Source organism: Gigantopelta aegis, chromosome 4 (genome assembly GCF_016097555.1).
Source record: "Gigantopelta aegis isolate Gae_Host chromosome 4, Gae_host_genome, whole genome shotgun sequence".
Classification (NCBI taxonomy): domain Eukaryota; kingdom Metazoa; phylum Mollusca; class Gastropoda; order Neomphalida; family Peltospiridae; genus Gigantopelta; species Gigantopelta aegis.
Genome location: NC_054702.1, coordinates 70,757,174 through 70,780,506, shown reverse-complemented (window position 1 = coordinate 70,780,506; position 23,333 = coordinate 70,757,174). Strand labels below are relative to the sequence as shown.

The window sequence follows — 23,333 nt, the reverse complement described above, 5'->3', positions numbered from 1 at the left end:
GCTCTATTTTGACTGTTACTTTGAAATATTTTGCGCTGAAATTTGGAAACCAGTTAAGATAACGCTACCGCGAACTAATTTCCGATTACGCTTTTCATTGAAAAGCTCCCATAAACTGGACAAGTTTGCAGTACCAGTGAATGAAAAATGGGGAAAGATTGCTTTTCAAAAGTCGATATATTGCGTTTTTAAACTTGAGACTAAACGAAACATACTGCTTGAAGTATAGTTGGTGTAGGTATTATAACTAAATCATTGTTTGTACAGCTGGGCAACATTACCAAATAAGCGCATATCAGATGCCTACTAATGATAACATACGACATAGGCCACCCGTAAAGCACCAAAAAATAATCTACAAATCACACAGGCCGTAGTAGACTGTAGTTCATTACGTCAGTAAACCCCTGATCTGCAGCAGCAGGACAGTTGATAAATAATATATCTCCTTAAGTTGAAGTTAGATAACACTAAAACAATCGGTAGGACTTTCCTTTCGCACTGTCACGTATAAAGAACATTATAAATACTTATATAGAGTTAGAGTTAGGCCGGGTTAGTGACAGTGCCATAGGAAAGTCCTTCCAAACAATCCTATTTGTTGTTGCTGGTTATGATGTTTGCGGTTTGATGATACCAGGTAGAAAAAAGTGTGCGAACAGTGTTGAAAATTTAAACAAGTTTGTGACATCACTTTAAAACATGCCAGTAGCACTGCAATTTTCAAGCACATAGACAAGTTTTTCCGATTATTGTCCAGTAGATTTTGACATCGATAGATGCCTTTAAGGGAGTGAAATTCTCGTAACAATAACACATGAGGGCATTGCATCTGAGTGTAATTTCAGTATTTATTACTTTTTGGGAACATTTTGTCTAAGCAGAACCAGTATCTCGGATAATTCAACCTGATTTAAAGATTGTACATTCATACCAAAGTCGGTGGAAGTGTGTTAATGATTAAAAACATAAATATCAAGGGGAAGAATGGCAAGAATTACACATGTTGACTGGTGATTACAGTCGGCCTACCACTCATGACACAGTAAGAACAAACATAACAGATTAATTGGCTATTTATTTCCAATCTGTGTCACTGTAATGGCTTTTTCACGATTTATTTCTTTGACAAAATTTTGGGGAAGTCTAACAGTAACGGTAATTAAAGCCGCACACCCTAGTTCCATCCAGCGAAAATAAATTATAATTTGGTTAATCTACAAACCTGTAACACACTTAGATCACGTTTTTATCAAATGGAGTGAAAAAGCAGGTTTTATATCGATAAATATCATGGGAATCCCCATGTCCCAATTGCTTGAAATAATTTTGAAAGTTAGTATTCTGATGTCACCGGTAGATGTCGCTCGAAGCACAACGATGCCTATGTCACGACAAATTTCACAGAGTGCGCACAGACTTGGGGTGCGTTCTTTTCACCTCTCCTGGACATGTTCCAACTGTTCTGTCCTGGTTGTATCCCCTCTCCAGATATTGTAAGACTTAGCAAAATTATTGGTTTTAAGGGTTTGTAACGTTTTGTATTGAGACACTTACTTGTCTGAACTTTATTGTTACTGAAAATGTTCACGAACTGTGAAGAAAAATCTCACAAATGAACAACAACCAATCGGATGTTGATTGCGCAAACCGTGCACGAGAAAACAAACCGAACCAAAATGATAACGGTCACGTGGTATACCAACATCTGTGACGTTTACACAGGAAGATTCCCTCTAAAAATAGATTGGACCTCGCTTGCTTACCGGTTTTTTCTCGATAGCACGTCTTGTGAAAAAATGCATTTCGTGGTTTTTTACAAACATCAGGATTACCAAAAAGCACTTCAGGTGAATGGAAATGTGTATTCTAAATAATAAAATGTAAGTAAAGTGCAATTTTATTTGTGAAAAATGGGGTTTAATAGCGATGCCGTAATGGTTAACAAATAACTGTAACTAGGGTGTGTCCCTTTAATGGTAGGAGAGTAATTTATCATAGTTGTTAACAATTTGGTTATACAGAATATTCTTGTTGGGTTGAACTCAGTAGGGTCGAATACACCACAATGCTAGAAGCAAAAACTAAGTCCCGAGTTACACTTACAGATGTTGACCGAATGGTTAAGTCGAACTACCCAATGGGTCAAACACCGAATGGGTTCAGGCCAGCGGGTTTCAACTGTATCTATGTACATGCATGCATCAGTTGAAAAAATCCAAATGTTCAAATATAGGCAGTTCAGTATGGTATTGTCAACATGTTAAATATATTTGGCCAAATACTTGAAGGGACGAGTTGCCAGATGAAGTCTTGTATACATGCCATATGTACCGTAGCTCAGTAGCTTTGAGAAATAATATGTTGTAAATTGATGTTCTGATCTATTTCTTTCCAGATTCTACATTGTACCACTGTGATAATGTCTGGTTCTGGTGTTAAGGGTTCCAGATATCAGTATGAACTTCAGGGTATGGTTTTGCAAATTTTACTTCAATATTTCATATACATCCAAATACATGTACATGTATGTGTGTTTTTACAGAATCTCATTTGTAAACTAACTCAAGTTTCCAGACCCACAATCACCTATACAATGTAAATGTTTTGTTTTGTTAAAAGTTCGAAAATACTTTCACAAATAGGGACAAATAATGTTACAGAATAAAAATAAAAAAATGTTGTTTTTCGTGTTTTTAATAGTAATATCTAAAGGAAATATGTTCATTGGTGCATAATTTCAAGTAGATTTACTATTTAATTAACGACACACTCAACATCTTTTAATTCCGGTTATATATGGCGTCAGACATATAGCAGTGTTCTCGCTACTCCATTTAAGCGGGGTGCCCCGCTCCGCTATTCCATTTTGCCGCCCTCCTTTCACGCTCCCCGCCCTCCTTTATTTTTGAGCGTCCCTCCTTTATTTTCCAGCACCTTTCTCCGCTATTTCCAAATGCACACTTTTTTCCACACAAAAAACAACGATCAGTCTGCACACTGGACATCAAAGGAAACAAGCCGTGTTTTGTACGAAAAAGCAATTGACGAGACATTTACGACAGTTACCGTAACGTAATTTAACAGTATTTTTAACAGCCTCTGTTTTGTCCAATATCTGTATCCATTTGTATGTTTGATAGACACAATAAAAGTTATATTTTATGTGAGCAATGAAAACATTTTATTTTCTATGGATTCAGCAATCTCCGATTAAAAAAAACCCCTCTTATTTAGCGCTAAAGTTGTCACGTGATCAGAACGGTCATTCTGTCTTTTGTTTCCACTAACTTTCGTTTGATATTTTGTCTTCAGTTGCAGATATAATTGGTTGTAACTGATGATTTTTACTTTCTGTCATTCTGTTTATTCAGCAGTTTATAAAATATTGTAAACTTTTCATTTTGGGGGTATATGAACACTTATAAAAACAACAGAAGTGGTAGTGTTTATCATTAAAATCATTTATCTTGAGTGCCAAATAATATATACACTGCCTTTACAAAAACGAAACTACTTTTTATCAGCTGGCGATAATATTTTATCACAGCGATCGATTCATTCGATGAAGATGGAGATAACAAAAACGTATCCGACATTAGGATATCACTTTACAAACATCTTTATTGTTTTTCGTATATCTTGAAATATTTATTAAAAATAATATTAAAACCAGAACTGCCTGTGAATGTCAAACCGATAATCATCTTCGGTTCAATTAAAAGACGAGTGCTTGTATTTCGTATTTATAAACCTTTTTGCACTTTTTTGTAGGCAAAATAAGGAGTATGTCTTTTCACAAAGTCTACCAACACACAACAATATGGTAACCTAACTACTTCCCCCCCCCCCCCCCCCCCCCCCTTTTTTTGTGTGTTTTTTTTGCTTCTTTTTTTTGTGGTTTTTTTGAAGGGTGTGGTGCCGAGTGGCCACCCTCCTTTAATTTTCACCCAGTGAGAACACTGTATAGTTAAGGACCACACAGATATTAAGAGAGCAAACCCACTGTTGCCACTTCATGGGTTACCTTTTTCGATTAGCAGCAAGGGATCTTTTATATGCAACATCCCACAGACAGGGTAGTATATACCATGGCCTTTGATATACTATTTTATAACGATAATGTGCTTTTGTACACAGTAACGGAGTGGACATTTTGGGGATATAATTTTAACCATAAGCTTTTCTGATGTATCTACATGGCCAAATATATCAAGTGATGATACTTTTTATGTGCATCCCTGTTTATTTACATTATATGCTGTTTTGTGGAAAATATTGTAGCTGCGATGTCTTTACCATTATTTGCCCTTTTTGTGTGAAAATAGACCTTATACATGAATCAGGCCCTAATATTGCTGTCGAAATGAGCTCCTTTTTTTCGCCAAAAGTCTGCTCAAGTTATTAGCAGTAATGAGAAGTCGAAGTTGCCATAATATTCTGGACCTATTCAGATTTCAGAAACGAAATTACACAACAGACCCTGACTTGTTTATTGTCATAACTCACTTGGCACCTTGTCGCCATGTGTTGGACAGTGTTTTTACTTTAGTGCCAGACTTTATCCTCAGTAATCGAGAACCGGCCTATAAACAGGAAATGTTTTCTGCGCAATCGCACTAATGTATGATTGATTCGATGAAATAATGTTTTATTTTGTTAAATTTATTATCAAAATTAACCAACAAACGCAAATACTCATGCCAGTTTTCTGTTCTGAAGAGATTAAATACATGTTGTAGTCTAATGTTAACATTCTTTAGATACACCTGTAAACTGGGCTATTGTGTCTCAAAGCGAAGCCTGCCATGCACTGTGACCAGTCAACCAGTTTGGAGTACAAGTTAGGGTCTCCACGAGTCCTCGGGCACAGGTTGAGTTTAGCAAGGAAGAGCACTCTCAATCAATTAAAATTAGCTCCACTATTACACGTGGATCTAACACCAGCCAGTTGGAGCTCATGTCCACCAATCAAAACCTTACTTGCAAAATCCTGCCAGTGATATAAAAATAATTTGAAAACATTCCGAATTATCCTGACAAATGTAACTTTCTAAGGGAATTCCGTTATTTGTGCATTGATACAGTTGTAAATCATTGTGGAATAGAGTTCGATTGGGTTTTTTAATATAGTTTTGTATAATGGAAATATTAGTGCATTTGGAATTATGTTTGAATGGCTTTGCGCTAATGTGCTACACCATTCATACCATTGGTTTTGGTGTTTTATCATCGCATGAACATCAAAAATATACCGTTCAATTCTTAATGAACTGTTTGTATATACGTACTAAGTATGTGTATGTTTGTCTTTAACAGGGAACTTCTCTTGGACTGAGTATCTGAAAGACGAAAATGCAATACCTGCTCCTGATCATTGCTTTAAACAGGTATAATAATTAAACTTCCATTACATTCATTACAACTTAACGTCATCCCATTGGTCCAGCCCTAGCAATGTGAGTTTGTTCATTTCTCAATGAACATAAAAATAGCGTCGGAGAATGTTATATTTGATGACTTAACTTGTTATTGGTAGTTTGTCTTAATGAGCATTATTGTTTAAGAACCATAAAATAATTCAAAATAAAATATGAAATTTTAGTGTTATTAGCAAGTATGATTCAATTTTAATTATAAGTATTGTCTGTTATTTCTTTTAAATTCATTTGGGTATGAACAAAAGAAATTCATCCACAAACCTATGTGAGATTCACTGTTTGTGGATGATTTTTTTGTGTTCATACCAGTTGAATGTAAAAGAAGTAACAGAAAATCCTTAAACATACATACATCAGGGGTAGCCTCACTTCCATGGTTAGTGATATTTGATGTTGGGCTAGTAAATAGTACCATTGCTATGCCTGATGGCTAGTAAATGTTGTCAAATGCTGCATTTAAGTCTATTTTGTAAATATGAATATCCTGCCCCCAATCGTAGTGTTTTTAATTGCTATCTTTCTCTTTAGGTAACATTTCTAATATTGTAGGGCTATTGAATTTTTAATCGTGGCTAGTACATTTTTAAAATCACTGATCCCATGGCTAGTGGATTTTGTAAAAATTATAGAAGCCTTGCATACATAAGCAGTGAACTTACATGTACAAATTTAAGATGATGTATTTGAATGATGCTGATTACTATATTGCCTTATTTAAAAACACAGAAATGGTTCAGAGGTGCCAAATTGTTTTAAAAGGATATTTTTTGTCTTGCCTTTACAAATGAAAAAGGCATGATAGAAATATTACTTTTCTGATAGCGGCTTCAAGTTTTTAGGTTAAAGTTATGTTTTTGGATTACATTCTCAAAAACTTTAATTCTTAGTTCAGAGAAACATGGTTAATACTAAAACCTATGGATGTTCATCACATTGCAGTGAAAAGGTTAATGACATTTAATTCTGTGGAATTGTAGTTTATTTTGCTTTTTTATTCCAACATTGTTGTTAAGATGACATTGTTGTATTACCATTAAACATTTAATTTATAATTTCCTTGACTCAAGTGGGAAATTTGTATGTAGAGGATAATCCCTGAATGTCTTGTGATATCATAATTTATCAGCACGAGTTAATAAAAGTATGAAATCTGAGGCTTGCAGAGGATTTTTATACTTTTATCAACGAGTGCTGATAAATTATGATATAAGACACGAGGGGGGGGGGGGGGGTATTCTTTTTATCATTCTTTTCATTTGTGACAATTGTAAACAATGTCAGTAATGTGGGTTGAATGTTACTATATTTGGCAGACTCGTTAACTAGCAGAACGACAGTGGCGTGACATCACTCATGATAGGTGTAGCAGTGATGTAACAAAAGAAGTGATATCTCCTAGGAGAATATTGCAGGAGATATTGCAAATTATAGTGCTAGCGATATTTCCTACAAAAGCCTTTAATGGATGATAAATCATTATCCATTGTATGCAGGCCAACATGTTTACAGACTTAAAGATGGTTGTTTTGGTGTTTGACTTCATTCATTCACGTAGTGTTGAGCCAAAACTATTTTCATAGCAACAGGATCTCTTGAAGGTCTTTACATGGGCGGACTGAGTGTATCTGGACTAACTGTGGTTCTGTGATTCCTCAATAAAACTATTTGAATTAGTTTCCATTTACTGGCTTTGATTGCTGACCAAGAAGCAGGGCTTCTAGATTATGGTAACCCTACTCCCTTGGCTAGTAATATTCAATGTTGGGCTAGTAAATAACTACTGTTGCCATGCCCGACAGCTAGTGAATTTTTTGGGTCAAATGTTGCAGTTACATGTAAGTCTACATGTATTTTGTAAATATGAATATCCTCCCCCCTCCACAACCCCCAATGTTAGTGTTTTAAGCTCTATCTTCCTCCTTAGGTGACATATCTGATTATTACTATTATTTAGTAAAATTATATAGTAAATTTAGTAAAATAACTTAAAGTATGTCTAGTGAATTTTTAATTGTGGCTAGTAAATTTTTTAAATCACTGATCTCGTGGATAGTGGATTTTATAAAAAGTCTAGAAGCCCCACAAGAGGTCCATGTCTTATTTATTACCAGACATGCAGGCAGCCCTATATAGCTTTGATCACCTTACTCTTCACTGTATTGTTTGAAATTATCATATAGTTATGACCTATCCATTTTTCCTACAGGCCAAAGAACCGCCTCAGAATGATTTCCGAGTGGGCATGAAGCTGGAAGCTGTAGACCCCCGAAACCTGACGTCGATTTGTGTTGCCACAGTTGTTGCGACCCAGGGTTCGAGAGTGAGATTGCGACTGGATGGCAGTGATAATTCCAATGATTTCTGGCGACTGGTGGACTCTGCGGATCTGCATCCTATCGGATACTGTAAAAACAAGGGAGGTCTCCTGCAGCCACCACTGGGTAAACACTCTGTCGCATGTATCGCTACGCTACGAAATCATAAAAACATAGTAGGCTATGACATTACTATAAAGTGTGTGTTATAGTGACGTCACAGCCTACGATTTTGAAGCGATAAGGTAGTTTAAAAAGATCTCTAGCCTGATCAGTAGCAATTGTTATATAGTATATATTGTATTTAACAAGTATTATGTACTAACAAACACTTTTATACAATTTAATTTAATAAAAAACAAATTAGTCACAACAAACTGAATTGAAATCACACTAGATTATTATTATTAGTAGTACTTTTTATACTTTCCTAGGTTTATGATTGTTTTATGTATATCTTTAGTTAATTTATATGCATGCATTTAATGTAGTATAGTACTAAGTATATAATATTATGCATTTTCTTTTCCAATGTTTCAGTGTATTGCTGATGGCCCGGTGAAAGATTAGCTTGTGCTAAACCTGTCACACTCATTAAATGAAGTTATTATTAAAAATATAGCCAGCTATGAAAAACTGACATTGCTATTTTTTAGATTTAATTTTTCAGTTTCAACTATTATCCATAGATTTGTTTTCTTCATATTTTTGTATTGTATAGGATTTCGAATGAACCAGTCATGTTGGCCATCATTTCTCAAGAAAGCTCTGAGTGGTGCTGAAATTGCATCAGACAAATGCTTTAAGAAGGTAAGTTTTGCTTCTAAATTAATACTTTTTATGCTAACTTTAACACCATTTTATGATGTGACTGTTTATTTACATATTTTAATTTAATGTATATCCATCTAATATAGCCTTATCATTCACTTAACAAGTGATGATTACAGTATTTGTAAAGATGTCTTATAAAAATGAAAAACAAAAGCTTTTTATGTTACTACTGTGTGCAAAGTTGATTTGGGTGTTGTCTGTGCCTCAGAAGTTATGAGATAAACTAAAAAGTCTGGATTTAAGGGATATTTGGTTTAAAGAGGTTCTGTTCTGTACTAATATTTAAAAAGAACCATTCATGAATAACGTCCAGATTTGAGGGAATTATGGTTTACTGAGGAACCAGTTTCGAGGGGTTTCACTGTATATTGAATTATGTATTAAATTGCACAGGAGCCACCAGGCCCGAAAACCAATGAATTCAAGATTGGTCAGAAGCTGGAGGCTGTCGACAGGAAAAACACTCAGCTGATATGTCCGGCTACGGTTGGAGCAATAAACGGTGACCAGATTCATGTGACATTTGACGGCTGGCGAGGAGCATTTGACTACTGGTGTCGGTACGACTGCAGGGACATATTCCGTGTGAGGTGGTGTGCTGACAGTGGCCATCCTTTGCAGCCACCAGGAAAGAAAGGTAGGATAAATTGAACTCGTGTATTGGAGTTTATCGTTTGTTTCAGGATATATATATCCTGAGAGCAGTTTTTAAGAAGTAAGTATGTTGAATTTAGTATTGGAACAAATGGGTGTCTTAAAACTGGCTTGGTAATTACAGTATCTGTTTCATTTTCAGTCTCTGTTTAATGCAGGGCTTATAGAATTTGTATAAAATCCACCAGCCATGGGATCAGTGATTTAAAAAATTTACTATCCACCATTGAAAATTCACTAGCCCTACTTTACTTCAAGTTAATAAAATTGTACTATTTAATAGTAATAATCGAATATGTCACCTAAAGAGGGAGATAGAGCTTAAAAACACTAACATTGGGTGGTAGTGCAGTGTTCGAGATTAAAAGTTTTGAGCAGTATCTCAGTTGGATACTAACAATTCAAAATCTGGTATCCCACCTGAGAATTTAGTATCCCACATAAATAAAATTCATAAATAACATCATAACAAATTTGGACGACACTGTTCTCGTTCCCAATCTATTGCTACACCGCAATCAAAATCGCAGAATTCATGAAATTCGCAATCAAACAGAATTGGCAAAAAGATTTGCTGCATCTATTTTTGCGTAATATTGACATAAATTAATATTTAGCAGTAATCAATAAGTGTTTCTGACATTACTAATGATAAACCTACCTGTATCAATTTTCTGCAGATGTGGAATCGATCAATATCTGAAATAAAATTTAAAGGGAGGAAACATCCAGCAAGAACAATAGCGATTTAGCGGTTCCCAGCATTAGACTGAGTACGAGTTGGGGGAGATATTGTTACGGCATAGCATTAGACTGAGTACTTAACTTCACCAGTAAATGACGACTTTCACTGTTTCAGCAAAAAAATAAAAATGCAGGATTAAAAAAAACCAAGAACCTTATATGGTATCCCTGTGGGATACTGGGTTCTTGAAGTCTGATATCCAAAATTAAATTCTGGTATCCCCGGGATACTGGGATACCATTAATCTTGAACACTGTAGTGGGGGAAAGATATTCGTATTTACAAAATAGACTTAATTGCAACATTTGACTTTTTGTTTTTCACAAGCCGTCGGGCATGGCAATATTAGGTATTTACTAGCCCAACACTGAAATTCACTAGCCATGGGAGTGGGGCTACCATAATCTAGAAGCCCTGTTAATGCTACATGACTAGATTCATGTGTTCTCCTTGTAAGTACCGGCCTCGGTGGCGTCGTGGCAGGCCATCGGTCTACAGGCTGGTAGGTACTGGGTTCGGATCCCAGTCGAGGCATGGGTTTTTTAATCCAGATACCGACTCCAAACCGTGAGTGAGTGCTCCGCAAGGCTCAGTGGGTAGGTGTAAACCACTTACACCGACCAGTGATCCATAACTGGTTCAACAAAGGCCATGGTTTGTGCTATCCTGCCAATGGGTAGCACAAATAAAAGATCCCTTGCTGCTAATCGGAAGTGTAGTCCATGCAGTGGCGACAGCAGGTTTCCTCTCAAAATCTGTGTGGTCCTTAACCATATGTCTGACGCCATATAATCGTAAATAAAATGTGTTGAGTGCGTCGTTAAATAAAACATTTCTTTCTTTCCTTGTAAGTTTTATTATTATGAAAATGTGATTTTAGTTAGGGGCTTTGTATTTAAGGTTATACTTTTGTTGAGAACGGTCATAGCTCTGTCAATGGGCCCATTGGGCTATTTCTCGTTCTAGCTAGTGCACCATGATTGTTATATCAAAGGCTGTGGGATAGTGTATATAAATGATACCTTGCCTCTAATGAAAAAATATATTGGGTTTTCTCTCTAAGTCTGTAACAATGACCAAATGTTTGACATCCATTTATTGAGGATTAATAAATCAGTGTGCTCTAGTGGTGTCATTAAACAAAAACAATAACTTTTCAGTTCTGTTTATGCAACATGACTACTTTATTGTCTTCTCTACTTGTAATTGTTAAAGATGTGATTTTAAGTCGGAGCTTGTAAATAAATTTGAGCTTTAGGCTTTGGCTTTTTATGTTTGTTAGGTTGATGGAAGTTTAATGCATGAATAATTACGAACTTAATAATACCATCACTTTTCTAAATATTTTTATATTTACTATATGATAATATTTACTTAACTACTTGGATAGGAAATATTGGGTAGCTTTGCTGTTATGGCTTTAAATATATATTGGCCTTTTAAAAATTACAGAACTCTTGCAGTATTAAAATGTATTAATTTTAGGTTTGCCTCAATACAAGATAAATAAGCTGATGAAACAACCAGAACTGCTGCAAACGTCCAGTCCAGCTGCAGAGATGAACAACAGCCAACCACAAACTATGCCTACCAGCCCCACAGTTTCGCCCGATAAACAGCAGCTGTCACCCAGAGAAGCTGCTTCTCCTGTGATCACTGTATCAGAACCAGACACCAGTTCCACGCCTAGTTCTGCTGCAGGTAACAGTCTTTAACTATTTCTTTTCAACTTAACCTGACCTCAAACTAATGGCATTTTTCCACTAAGATGATAAACTGGTCTGAACATCCGAATTGCCATTGGGATGGATAAAAACATTTTCCAATGAGGCCACTACTCCCCGTTCTGGTCACGTGACTGAATCTTCCTTCTTTACTCTGAGTGCTATCCAAGTTTTCTATACTGGTGGAAAGAAATAAGGGAGCACATAAAAAGTCAAAGCAAATATTAACTGCAACTAAAACCCTCACGAACAGTATCAGAAAGTTAACTGTATGTCTGACTGTCAATCCCACAGTATAACATTCAATTCCACATTACATCTTTGTATTTTATACAGGCATGTATAATGTGCTTGTGATTTAAATTTGGTCTCAAATATCATGTGTTCTCTTATTTCTTTCCATCAGTATACATTCTGATTGATTGTTTAGTTGAGGTAGAGAAGTTAAAGTTTATGACTAGCTGTTATTCTATAAGTATCATTTCCAGTTCACTGTGTGCCAACACATTCAGTGCAAGGTGACTGGTCTCCCATGAGGCCCTCTCTAATCTATACATGATATTATACATACATATATTTCAAGAAACAACATCAACATTCATGTAGTATGTATAGCATGAGGAACAATAGCACATAATATGAATACTTTCAAGCAAAATTACTTAATGTGTGATTAAAAAAAAAAAATAGTAGTGGTTAAATTATGTTATCCTTAGTTGACAGTATTCTAAATCATATTATTATCAAAGTCCATGTAAATTTTGTGCCTTCAACTCTAGTTTGGGTTTCCTCTCTCATTAGTTTTGTGGTACTTAACCAAATACCTAATACCATATGACCATAATTAAAATGTGTTGCGTGCATCATTAAATAAAACATTCCTTCTTTCCTTTACTTCAGTGTGTGTGTATGTAAACTCGTCGTGTAACTGTGGGATGTACCTCAATCCCCGGCGGGTGTCAGGGATGTCACCGCAGTATGGTCCGGGCTCCATTGTGCGAGTTCTCCGCGAAGTTGTACAGGCGTGTATTGACTGTGCCACACAGGAGCGCACTGTTTTCAACATGATCAAAGAAGGCAACGGGAAAGTGGTAGTTACAGGTACACTAATAACATCTATACTGACATGCAAAAGAAACTATACTAAGCCTGAGAGACTTATCTTTACACTGTGTTTTTATTTGGCTATTGAATTTTTATATTGATGTTGATCATCACATTCCTTTTACAGTTACCCTAGTTTGACACCCAATAGCTGATGTATTTTTCATGCTATTCTGTTCTATTCTATACTGAAGAGAACCCAAAATATATTGCTTGTTTAAAAATATATATATTCATGAGAATGGTCTCTGGCATGTTGTGAACAAAATTTCATTCCATGAAAGCACAAACATATTTAATCATCATTTCATTTCCTTTATTTAAATTATAAAGGAATTTAAATGATTTTATCTTGGTGTAGTTTCTTTGGGACGTCAGTATATTTAATCTGCATCATTCTAACTACACAGAGCTGACTTTGAATCAGAATAAAATATAAAAAAATAATTAACATATCCTGTTATATTTCTGAAATAAAGCTGGGACATGAGGTTTTGTAAACGTTCATGCAAGGTAACAAAGTGCACAAGCGCAATATAAGTAATTTGTTGATGATGTAAAGAAATCTGAAGGTGACATTAATACCTGTCTAGTGAAGACCGTGTCAGCATGTTTATATTTATGCTTTGTTAATAAATATTTGGCTCTTCGCTGTGTTTTGTAGAGACTGGATTTTAAGTGCTAGATCAACCTGTGCCCATGCACTTACTCACCAATGGTATATGAACATAATTAATTACCTTTGCATTCAATATGCATAAGTATGCAATAGGTCAAAGTCTTATAATGACTGGTCCCATGTATGGCATGTGTACAATAATTAACATATCTTTCTCTCTTTTTTTAAATTTGCATTTTAATTGTAATTGAAGTATTTGGATTTTTAAATTACTGTAGTTTTCTTTGTAGCAAATCACGGCAATAAAACCAACACAAAGAGAGTGATCTCAGTAGAGAAAGTGTCGAGCTTTTGGAGCTTTTTAGAGCGCCTTACTGAAGACCTGGGCTGTTGTGAGAATTTCTTCTCCAGCCAGCCTGTGAAGTCAAGCTGTCCAAAGTGCAGCAAGAGTAAAACAGGTACAGCTGAATACCTCTAATTAGTAAATATTTCATATTGTTATACTGTGCAGCACCTCTAAACTTAACACCCATCAACAAAGTCCAGTTTTAAGAGGTATCTAGTTAAAAGAAGTTCTGTTATTTCTTTTATTAAATAATTTTTGTTTGTTGGATATTATCTTTGCAATGGTTGGAATTGCTGTGATACTTAGTATTTATATACTGATGGATCACACATATAGCAATAAGAAATAATGACTGCATCAAAAATCAATTCATATTGTCAGAAGTTGACTGGGAACATATAGGCAGCACATTCAACACTACAAACATTCAATTCCATATTACAACTTGGTATGAAATATAGACATTACTATGCTAGTAGTGATTTAAATTTGGTCTACAATTTGATGTGTTCCCTTATTTCTTTCAATCAGTATAATAATATATTTTCTTTGTGTAATACTTACCCTGACATCAAACATCAGTAAAGAGACTGGACTGCACTTACTTTAATATAAAAATTCATGTAAAGTAAGAAGAAACCTTCTGGATTGTCTTGTTTTACTTACTGTTGTCAACAGCTGATGAGAACCAGTTTGAATTCCCTACCAGTGCATCAAGGCGTCGGTGGTCCACGGAATCGGGAGACAGCACAAAAACGTCCAAACCACCAAAACAAGCTCGACGCTTTTCTACATACGAAGCTGAAGGTCAGTTGTTAAAATGGTGGTATAAAAAAAAAATTAAGTTCTATTCACGTAGTCTTTCAGGACTTCGTTCAGCAACAATAAGCAAGGCTAATATTTCTAAGTGATTCATTTCTCATTGTGGTCGTTCAATTTATCATGAAGTATGAAAAACAGTCATCGAGTTCTTTCTGCTTTGACTCAACTCTGATCAGGTATCAAGTTGATGCTACTTAATATTAAATAGATGCTTCATGAACATTTACTATTCATCATGTCAATCTCTAGTCTGATTGTTCAATAAAGAATTTTCATTTGGAATTATAATTGCATTATAAAATAATCATCTTCCTTTGTTTTATTTATTCTATAGATGGATAAATAAAGTACATTTTTGGTTTAATTCCTTATTTCCGTGACATTTCTTTGTGTGATTAAATTAACTTATTTGCTATTTTGTTTCTGTTAACATTTATGTATGTATTTTACCTAGCGAGTTCGACAACTGAAGATAATCACACGGTTATTCGATCAAGAAAGGCCTCGGGTGATGTGAATGACTGGACGATAGAAGAAGTGATAAGTTTTCTCGCTGACACAGACACCAATCTCGGCCAGCATGCTGAATTATTTCGCAAACATGTAAGATCTAAGACAAACACTAGAGCATTATGATGATAAAAATAAGTTGTGATATGCTGGATCATTTGTTACACACGATATCATCAGTTTGAATACATGAAAAAAAAACCATGATGTTTTGAAAGCTAATGTTTATTTTAATGACAACACCTATTTTCAATTTATCAGCAGCAATTATTAACACAATATTTGTTTTACATAAATGTGTACTTTTTTCTGGGTTTCCACTGTTAGCAGGTGGCCTTTAAATACAGGTTAACATACACATATTTGTATGTAGAAGAAACACACTTCTGTGTAATATTTTGACAAGCACTTATGCTAATGAGTTCATTAGTACATTGTTGTTTGAAATTGGCTTTGTGAAGATCTTGTATTATTTGTGTTAGACAAAGTATTTATTGTTGATGTATTTTGTAGATATCTTTTAGCCAGTATTTCAGTTCATACAAGAGGTTTTTTTTATTGTGTTTTAGGAGATTGATGGAAAAGCGCTCTTGCTGTTGAACAGTGAGATGATGATGAAGTATATGGGTTTGAAGCTTGGTCCGGTCCTCAAGCTGTGTAACATCATTGAGAAACTCAAGAAAGGACTTCCTTTGAAGTGAACGATGCCACGGTCGTATTGGACGTCACATGAATCTCATCAATCAGGTCTTTACAGTCTAACAGTCAATAAACTTTATCACAGTTTGAGAGCAAAATTATGAAAGAAGGGAACATTTTCATGGATTCATAATAATGTTTTTTGTCCAGCTTGATAATAGGTACCTGATAATTAATATTCCAGTATTGTATATTAAATATGTCACTACCACAAGTTACTACAGCATTCGAAATAAACAGTGGATCATTTTAGTGACAAGGTTAAAGGTTGTTTTGTTTAACGACACCACCAGAGCACATTGATTTATTAATAATGAAAATCTGCTCAGACAAATTAAATGTCCTTCAAAGGTTATCAGGTAGACAAGTAGAAATACACGGTCGCAATCTTATTTTGAGCATTCTATTACAGAATCTGACTTTAAATGAATATAACAGATTCTAGCTCTGAAGAAATGAATAGCACTTCACCCAACTCCCTCCTGTCCATATTTACGTGTATATTCATGTACCTGTAGAAGAAAATACCTGAATGTGTTGAGAGTGTAAGAAAAATGCAGGGGAGACAATAACTCACTGATATAATGGTTTATTTCTTTTACTGTTGGAAGAGAAATATTGAAATGTGAGGGTTTTGGGGGATTTTGTTTTTCTTTTGGATGTTTTAGTTTTTTTAACTATATTACTGTTATGTAACTAATATAATAAACAAGATTTCCTGTGAGGTATTGTTGCACTGATAAGCACATTAAATGTGATATAAAACTATTATAGACTAACAGTACTCGAGATCCTGTTGACTGGACAAAAAGCTCTAGGTGTTTACAGTTCAGAATACTGTGAGGTTACAAATGTTTATGTTTAATTATCTTCTGTTTTCTTACTGATTTATTGTTTCAATGCATACCCTTAGTTTATGAAGCATTCTCTCTGTATAAAAATATCACTGTACTTGACTTCACGAAGTAGAATGTGCTTCAAACCAGTTAACCATCTAAAAGGTTGGGGTATTTTGTTTGTTTAATTTCAAAGTTTAACTAGACGACTGTCCAAGTTACCTTTCTTAAATTTACTATTTATTTCAATTACTTTAGAAAACATTAAATAACAGTATATTGCAGTGTATAACAGGTTCAAATTGTAAATATTCTTTTGTTATAAATGCTTGGATTGGTTCAAATCATATCATGTCTTTAAAAAAATCTTGACGACTGCATGAACCTGTTTTCTCTACTTTTGGCAAGGATTAAAAAAGTAAATGGATAGTTTTTTTTTTTATTGTTTTCTTTATTGTTGTAAATTAATCAGTTAAATGTAACTGTTAACATTATTTGTTAATGTTGAATCAGTAAATGTATTTGTATTTGAAATAACATGCATACATTGTTTTATTTTATTTTTTTAATTTCATATAAAAATGTATGAATTACCTCATTCTGCTACTGATGAGAAAAAACTGACCCATAGAATGGGAATTCCCTTTGTATCATGTATTAATTTCCTGAAGAAAGAGTGATTATTTGATAATATTTTATATTGATGTAATAATAATTTATACACATGGTACTATAAAAATTGAATGTTATAATTTTGTATGTTCATGGAAGTATGAACTAAAGACTACACATTATGCCATTCAGTCATCCAAAATGATCACGTTCAGTTCTTAAGTGAATGTGAGAATATAATAATGTTTCATTGTGAATTTTATCATTTAATTTGTTGAGATAAACTTTAAATAAAATGGGAGATTTTTAATGAGAATATTGTTTACAAATTCAAGGTAGTGAATACTTGATGCATTCGTTAGACTGTTAATTTTTTTTTTTTGAGATAAAGTAAACAAAACCTGAAATTTTTTAATAATTAAAATAGTGTTTGCAAATTCAATAACCTGTGTTTGAAATACAATGCAGTTATTTCAACTGGATTTAGCAATGGACACAAAATATAATACAGTTATTTCAACTGGATTTAACAATGGACTGACAAAATGTACCAGATATATATAATTAATTCTAGTGTTGTGATCAATTGAGAAGAGTAAAAGGCAGTCTTACTCTGATTTGCACCCATGTCAGGATTATAGAGATGAAAACTTGTGTAAATATGGAATAGAACACAATACTGATCAATATTATTGATGAGGAAAGATTGTGAAAAAATACGAAAATATGTTCATTTTCTTTTACTTTTTTGTTTTTTTGTACAGAAAATGCAAAATCAAGCAATAATTAAATGATTTGGTGTGCAATTATACCATTAAAAAACACTTGATGGAATAGTTAATATTTGATATGCTAATAAAATGTCATATTTCTATGCCAGGAACATATAGAATGATGGGTAGTGACACATAGTGTTACCCGTGTCAGTGTGTCTTAACATATCTTTCAATATCATTACTAAATAATTATGAATATTTTTTCAAAAATATAGTGAGTACATGTGATTATTAAGTACAGGTGTTTATTACCTCTCAGGTCATGTTTGACCCTGTACAGTAATTCTGCAAGAAGTTTATTCAGTTACAAAAGTTGTATCATTTCATCGTACAAATTGGAAACAAATGTGTGTAAATTAAATTGTGTGTGTTATGGTGTAGACTTACAGTGTGGACTGAAACAGGGAAAGCAAATAGGGCAGTGTGATCGTGTGGATATTGTCTGATCCTGGATTGATACGGCATTCCATCCGTTTGTATTTGTAGGTTACAGGTTTAGGAATATATAGCCAAGGTTAAACATCTACATGGGGGATAAAGTGGAGCTAAGTTGTACAACTAAAATGTATTCTGGGTTATTTTAACTCTGCAGTCGTACCAGGATCAGACTGTTTTTAACTTGAGCTCTGCATTTATGTTCCTGTGTAGACCAATAACCCGGGTTAAATCATAGTATTTTGACTCCGCTATATATAGACATTGAGGCAGATGCTCATGTACTTCCATTTCTAATAGCATGTTAAAACTGCAAAAACAAAAAATCTAAATGATGATTTAAAGAAAAAATACTGCTAATAAATAAGGTGAATCACACAGGGCCATATATGAATGTACTTTGTTTTTTTAAATGTGTTTTTCTTCTATATAGCAAATAGAGTACCGCTAATATGTCATCAAGCAATTTTAAAATTCAGTAGCGTCATAGACCAAAGACATTAACCTACAATATTTTAATATGCCGTGTAGATGCAAGATGTTTATCAATTTATCCTACAATCACTCTATATATTGGTAACATACAATGTGAATGACTATTAAATAAACTTCTGTAACGGTTATTTATTATCTTTTGCTGATATGATATGATGCAAACCTCAGTTGTTGTTCAAGTGAACTCCAAACTGATTGATTAAAGTGCTACTCATTTTTTGAGGGTCTTTTTATCCAATTAAGGATTTTCTGTTATTTCTTTTACATTTATTTGGGTGTGAAGCTGTTATCACATAAATTTGCGGATGATTTTTTGATATATACCCAGATGAACGTAAAAGAAATAACAGACAATACTTACCTATTAAATTTGAATCATACTTGCTAATAAAAATACTGAAACTTCATATTTATGTTAAATTATTTTTGGTCCGATAAACAATAATGCTCTGTATGACAACTTGCCCGTAATTTTTACGTTTATCAAGAAATGAACAAACTCCTGTTGCTACGTCTGGACCAATGCGATGACGTTTTGTTGTAATGAATGTAAGGGAAATTTATTCTATTAGCAAACTAATGTTTAACATCCCTAGTATGAAAAACTATCAAGTAAGTGATTTTTCAAAAAGCAGATAACATATGTGTTTTAAAAAATCACCTGCATGTTTAATGAAACAGAAACCAGCAATGTGTGAGTTAATTGTTTTGAATATCACCAGTTATTTTCATAGATATCTTTGTGTGAACCTTTATATGCACTGTTTTAGTAACCTCCATTTAAAAAATCACCTGCATGTTTAATGAAACAGAAACCAGCAATGTGTGAGTTAATTGTTTTGAATATCACCAGTTATTTTCATAGATATCTTTGTGTGAACCTTTATATGCACTGTTTTAGTAACCTCCATTTAAAAAATCACCTGCATGTTTAATGAAACAGAAACCAGCAATGTGTGAGTTAATTGTTTTGAATATCACCAGTTATTTTCATTGATATCTTTGTGTGAACCTTTATATGCACTGTTTTAGTAACCTCCATTTATCTTTGCTTCAAGTGATAAACATTTTGTGTCCATCTAATTATGAAGGAGTCAAAAGTACAACCATATGCAAGATTTTACCAGTAGGTGTATTTTTGTGTGTGTATATATATACATATGCCTATGTTTGGTGTATAAATAAGTTTAAATGTGTACATAATCTGAATGAAGTTCTGAAATATTTATAATAAAGTATTACCAAGCTTTAATAATAATAACTGACTGTGTGACTGCTCCAATTGTTTGTGTTTGTCAATTCATATAGAATTACTGTATATTGTTAGTATGTAGTGGCTAAATTTAATAATTTTCAAATCACGGACTAAAATTATTGTATTTGTAACACCTTGATTCCACATGTAAGATTTGGGGTTTTTTGGTGACTATTAGAAAAAGCATTGTGATGTGTTTTGTTGTTGTCTGATACTTAAACAACAGCACATGCTATTATTTATTCTGTTTTTTTCAAATTCAGAATATTTCATGGATGATTATCATGTTCATAGGTATGACTGGCATAAAGCAAAAAGAAAAAAGTGTTAGTCATTTCAGTTTTATTGACTGCCATTAAATTATGTGCATGTGATTTATAACATGATAGAAGTACATTTTGTCAGGGGAGGAAGATATATGACTAACTCACAACAACTGCTTGAATTTGAAATAATTATATTTGCAGAAACAATTGTAGGTTTATGATGGCGGGGGTGGGGGGAGGTATGGGTGGTGGATAAAAGCTCTATTCACTGTTTTTGCTTTTGTGTAGATGGATGGAATGTTCTGTGGTGGCATTAAATATCTCTACATGTATTGGAGTGGGGGGTGGGTTGAGTCATACTCACTGGGAAAATATATTGAATGGGGAAAAGGAGAAAATTTGATCTGGGATGGCTTTCAACCCCCGAAACCCTTCCCCTGCACACACGCCTGCAATGTACAGCTTCTTAGTCGTATAACATGCAGCCAGTACCGTAATGTTTCTTTAATAAACAGAGTCCACTTGGTAATTGTAGAGAAAAAGATATATTTTGAAGGAGGGTGGGGGTAGTTATATTATCATTGTACCATTGTTGGGAAATAAATGTTAACAAGTATTGGATGTTCAGAATGCTCCGTGTCATTTAAAGGGACTGTTCCCAATTTGCTGCCATGGTAACATTTTCCCAACTTCCTAGTATACATGTTTTCATAGGTACTAAATTACTTCGAGGTGAAATCAATTTTGAGCTACTACAAACATTACGATGACAGGAAACATATTGTATATACAGATACTAATATTTTTAAAGAATAAAATATATTTAATATTTGATTTTAGTTGCTGAAGATATTTGGTATTTCTATCTAGAACTTTGCTTGAAATAGTAAAACATTATTATTATTTTTATTTTTTATTTATTATTATTATTTTTTGTAAAGCAGCAAACTCAGGATGTTCCCTTTCAAATAACTTCAGATAATACTTGTCCACATTTGTCACGCTGTTTGTTCTGGGTTGAATGTATACGGTAATATTTAACATTTAGAATTTGAAATGTAAATTTATTAACACGAATAAATGGCCATGTAACAGGATGTGTAATATTTTTATAACTGTGATTGTATGACAATGTATAGCACATATTTTTGTTTTTTTTCTGTTGGTTGTGCTTCATAATGTTGCTAATAAATATCCTTCTTTTGTGAACTCCACGAGAATTTGATCACGACTTGTCAAGCAGATGACAATAAAAGATGCTTGTAAATACATAAGCTATGCTTTGTTTGTTGTGTTTTTGTTTGTGTCTCCATAGCTCAAGAGATTGAGGGCGCAAAGCAAAGTTTCTAGGGGGTTCTGGAATATGCTCCGCCGTATAATTTTGAAAACTACATGTCCTGAAATGCAATTTCCTGCATTCACAAGTAAAATGCATCTCTGCGTTAAGATTTACCACCAATTAATTTTTGATTTTTTCCCTTATCGAGTGGAGAATTCAATGCAAGATTTTGACATCCGACAAACTAACCTTCGGCTCAGGTGACCTAAATTCCATTTGGGACAACGTAACTAGAAAAAAACCACACAAATATCAAGCTTCAAAATCTCGTTTATTTGACTCGTACGCAACATTTAACGTATCGTGTACCGCTATGTAAGTAGCTAACGAAAATAAAACAGATTTCTTTCCATATCATTAACAAATATAAGCCTCAGGTATTTAACTAACCAGCGAACTAGGGTTTACCACTAAAAGTTGATAGTCCTACTCACCGTTTTTAAAAGGGGAATACGTATGATTTTGAGAAAGAACAAAAACACGTTTTGGAAGTCTGCTATAGGAATCTGGAATCTGGATATATATATATATATATATTTAACTTATCGTTCTATAAATCAATCACTAGAGTGAGCATTAATAAAATTAAAGAATTTTAAAATATACATTGTGACGTCATAATAATTATATATACTGCTGAAAAGAATTGGGGGAACACGACAGTTTAGATCGGATCTAATTCATTACTAGCGTAGTTATTTCTGTGTCAAATACAAAGATTTAATATGGAATTGAATGTCACTAATATGTTGTTGAATGTCGGTAACATAGCTTCCTGATACTACAGTACACATGGGCGGCGTACATAGGGGGGTGGGGGGTTCGACCGACCCCCCCCCCCCCCCCCGAAATCGCTTTTTTTATAATTTAATATATCCGACATTATTATATTTACTCAACATAGAAATATATGCCCAATATCTCTGCAATCTATTTTGGAACCCCCCTTTTCAAAATCCTATGTATTGGAACCCCCCTTTTCAAAATCCTATGTACGCCCATGGTACAATTTTTTTTAACGACACCACTAGAGCACATTGATTTATTAATCATCAGTTGTTGGATGTCAAAAATTTGATACTTTCGACATACAGTCTTAGAAAGAAACCCTCGACATGTTTCCATTAGTAGCAAGGGATCTTTTATACGCACCATCCCACAGTCAGGATAGAAAATACCAATATTTGCTGTTCCCTCATTTCTTTCCATGCATCAGTATATAGATAGTATAACTACAAAATGGAATACTAAATACTATATTGGTTATTTACACACACAGCGAGTACACAATCACCATATTGTTATTCTCCTTCATATTTTATTTCCTTTATTTAATTTTTAGTGCGATTGTTATAAGTCGGCAGTGTATTGAACTAAACATTATTCTTAAAATTGGCTAGTCTACTAATATGGAAACCGAACAACAATTTGATGATTTTATTAACATGTGAAACACAAATGAACAAAACAAAAAGCACTAAAATGACTAATATAATAGGGTCGGTA

At 33.9% G+C, this 23,333-nt stretch overlaps 1 protein-coding gene across 1 annotated transcript; it reads left to right on the top strand.

The window, feature by feature from the left end:
- The first annotated feature begins 34 nt into the window (after positions 1-34).
- On the top strand, positions 35-21,762 carry LOC121371023 (sex comb on midleg-like protein 2). The gene is made up of 12 exons (XM_041496633.1): positions 35-234; positions 2,399-2,471; positions 5,320-5,390; positions 7,648-7,882; positions 8,478-8,566; positions 8,984-9,227; positions 11,475-11,690; positions 12,614-12,814; positions 13,727-13,894; positions 14,461-14,589; positions 15,059-15,207; positions 15,684-21,762. The coding sequence occupies exons 2-12, from the start codon at positions 2,423-2,425 to the stop codon at positions 15,813-15,815; spliced, it is 1,683 nt and encodes a 560-aa protein (XP_041352567.1). The 5' UTR covers positions 35-234; positions 2,399-2,422; the 3' UTR covers positions 15,816-21,762.
- Positions 21,763-23,333: the final 1,571 nt, after the last annotated feature.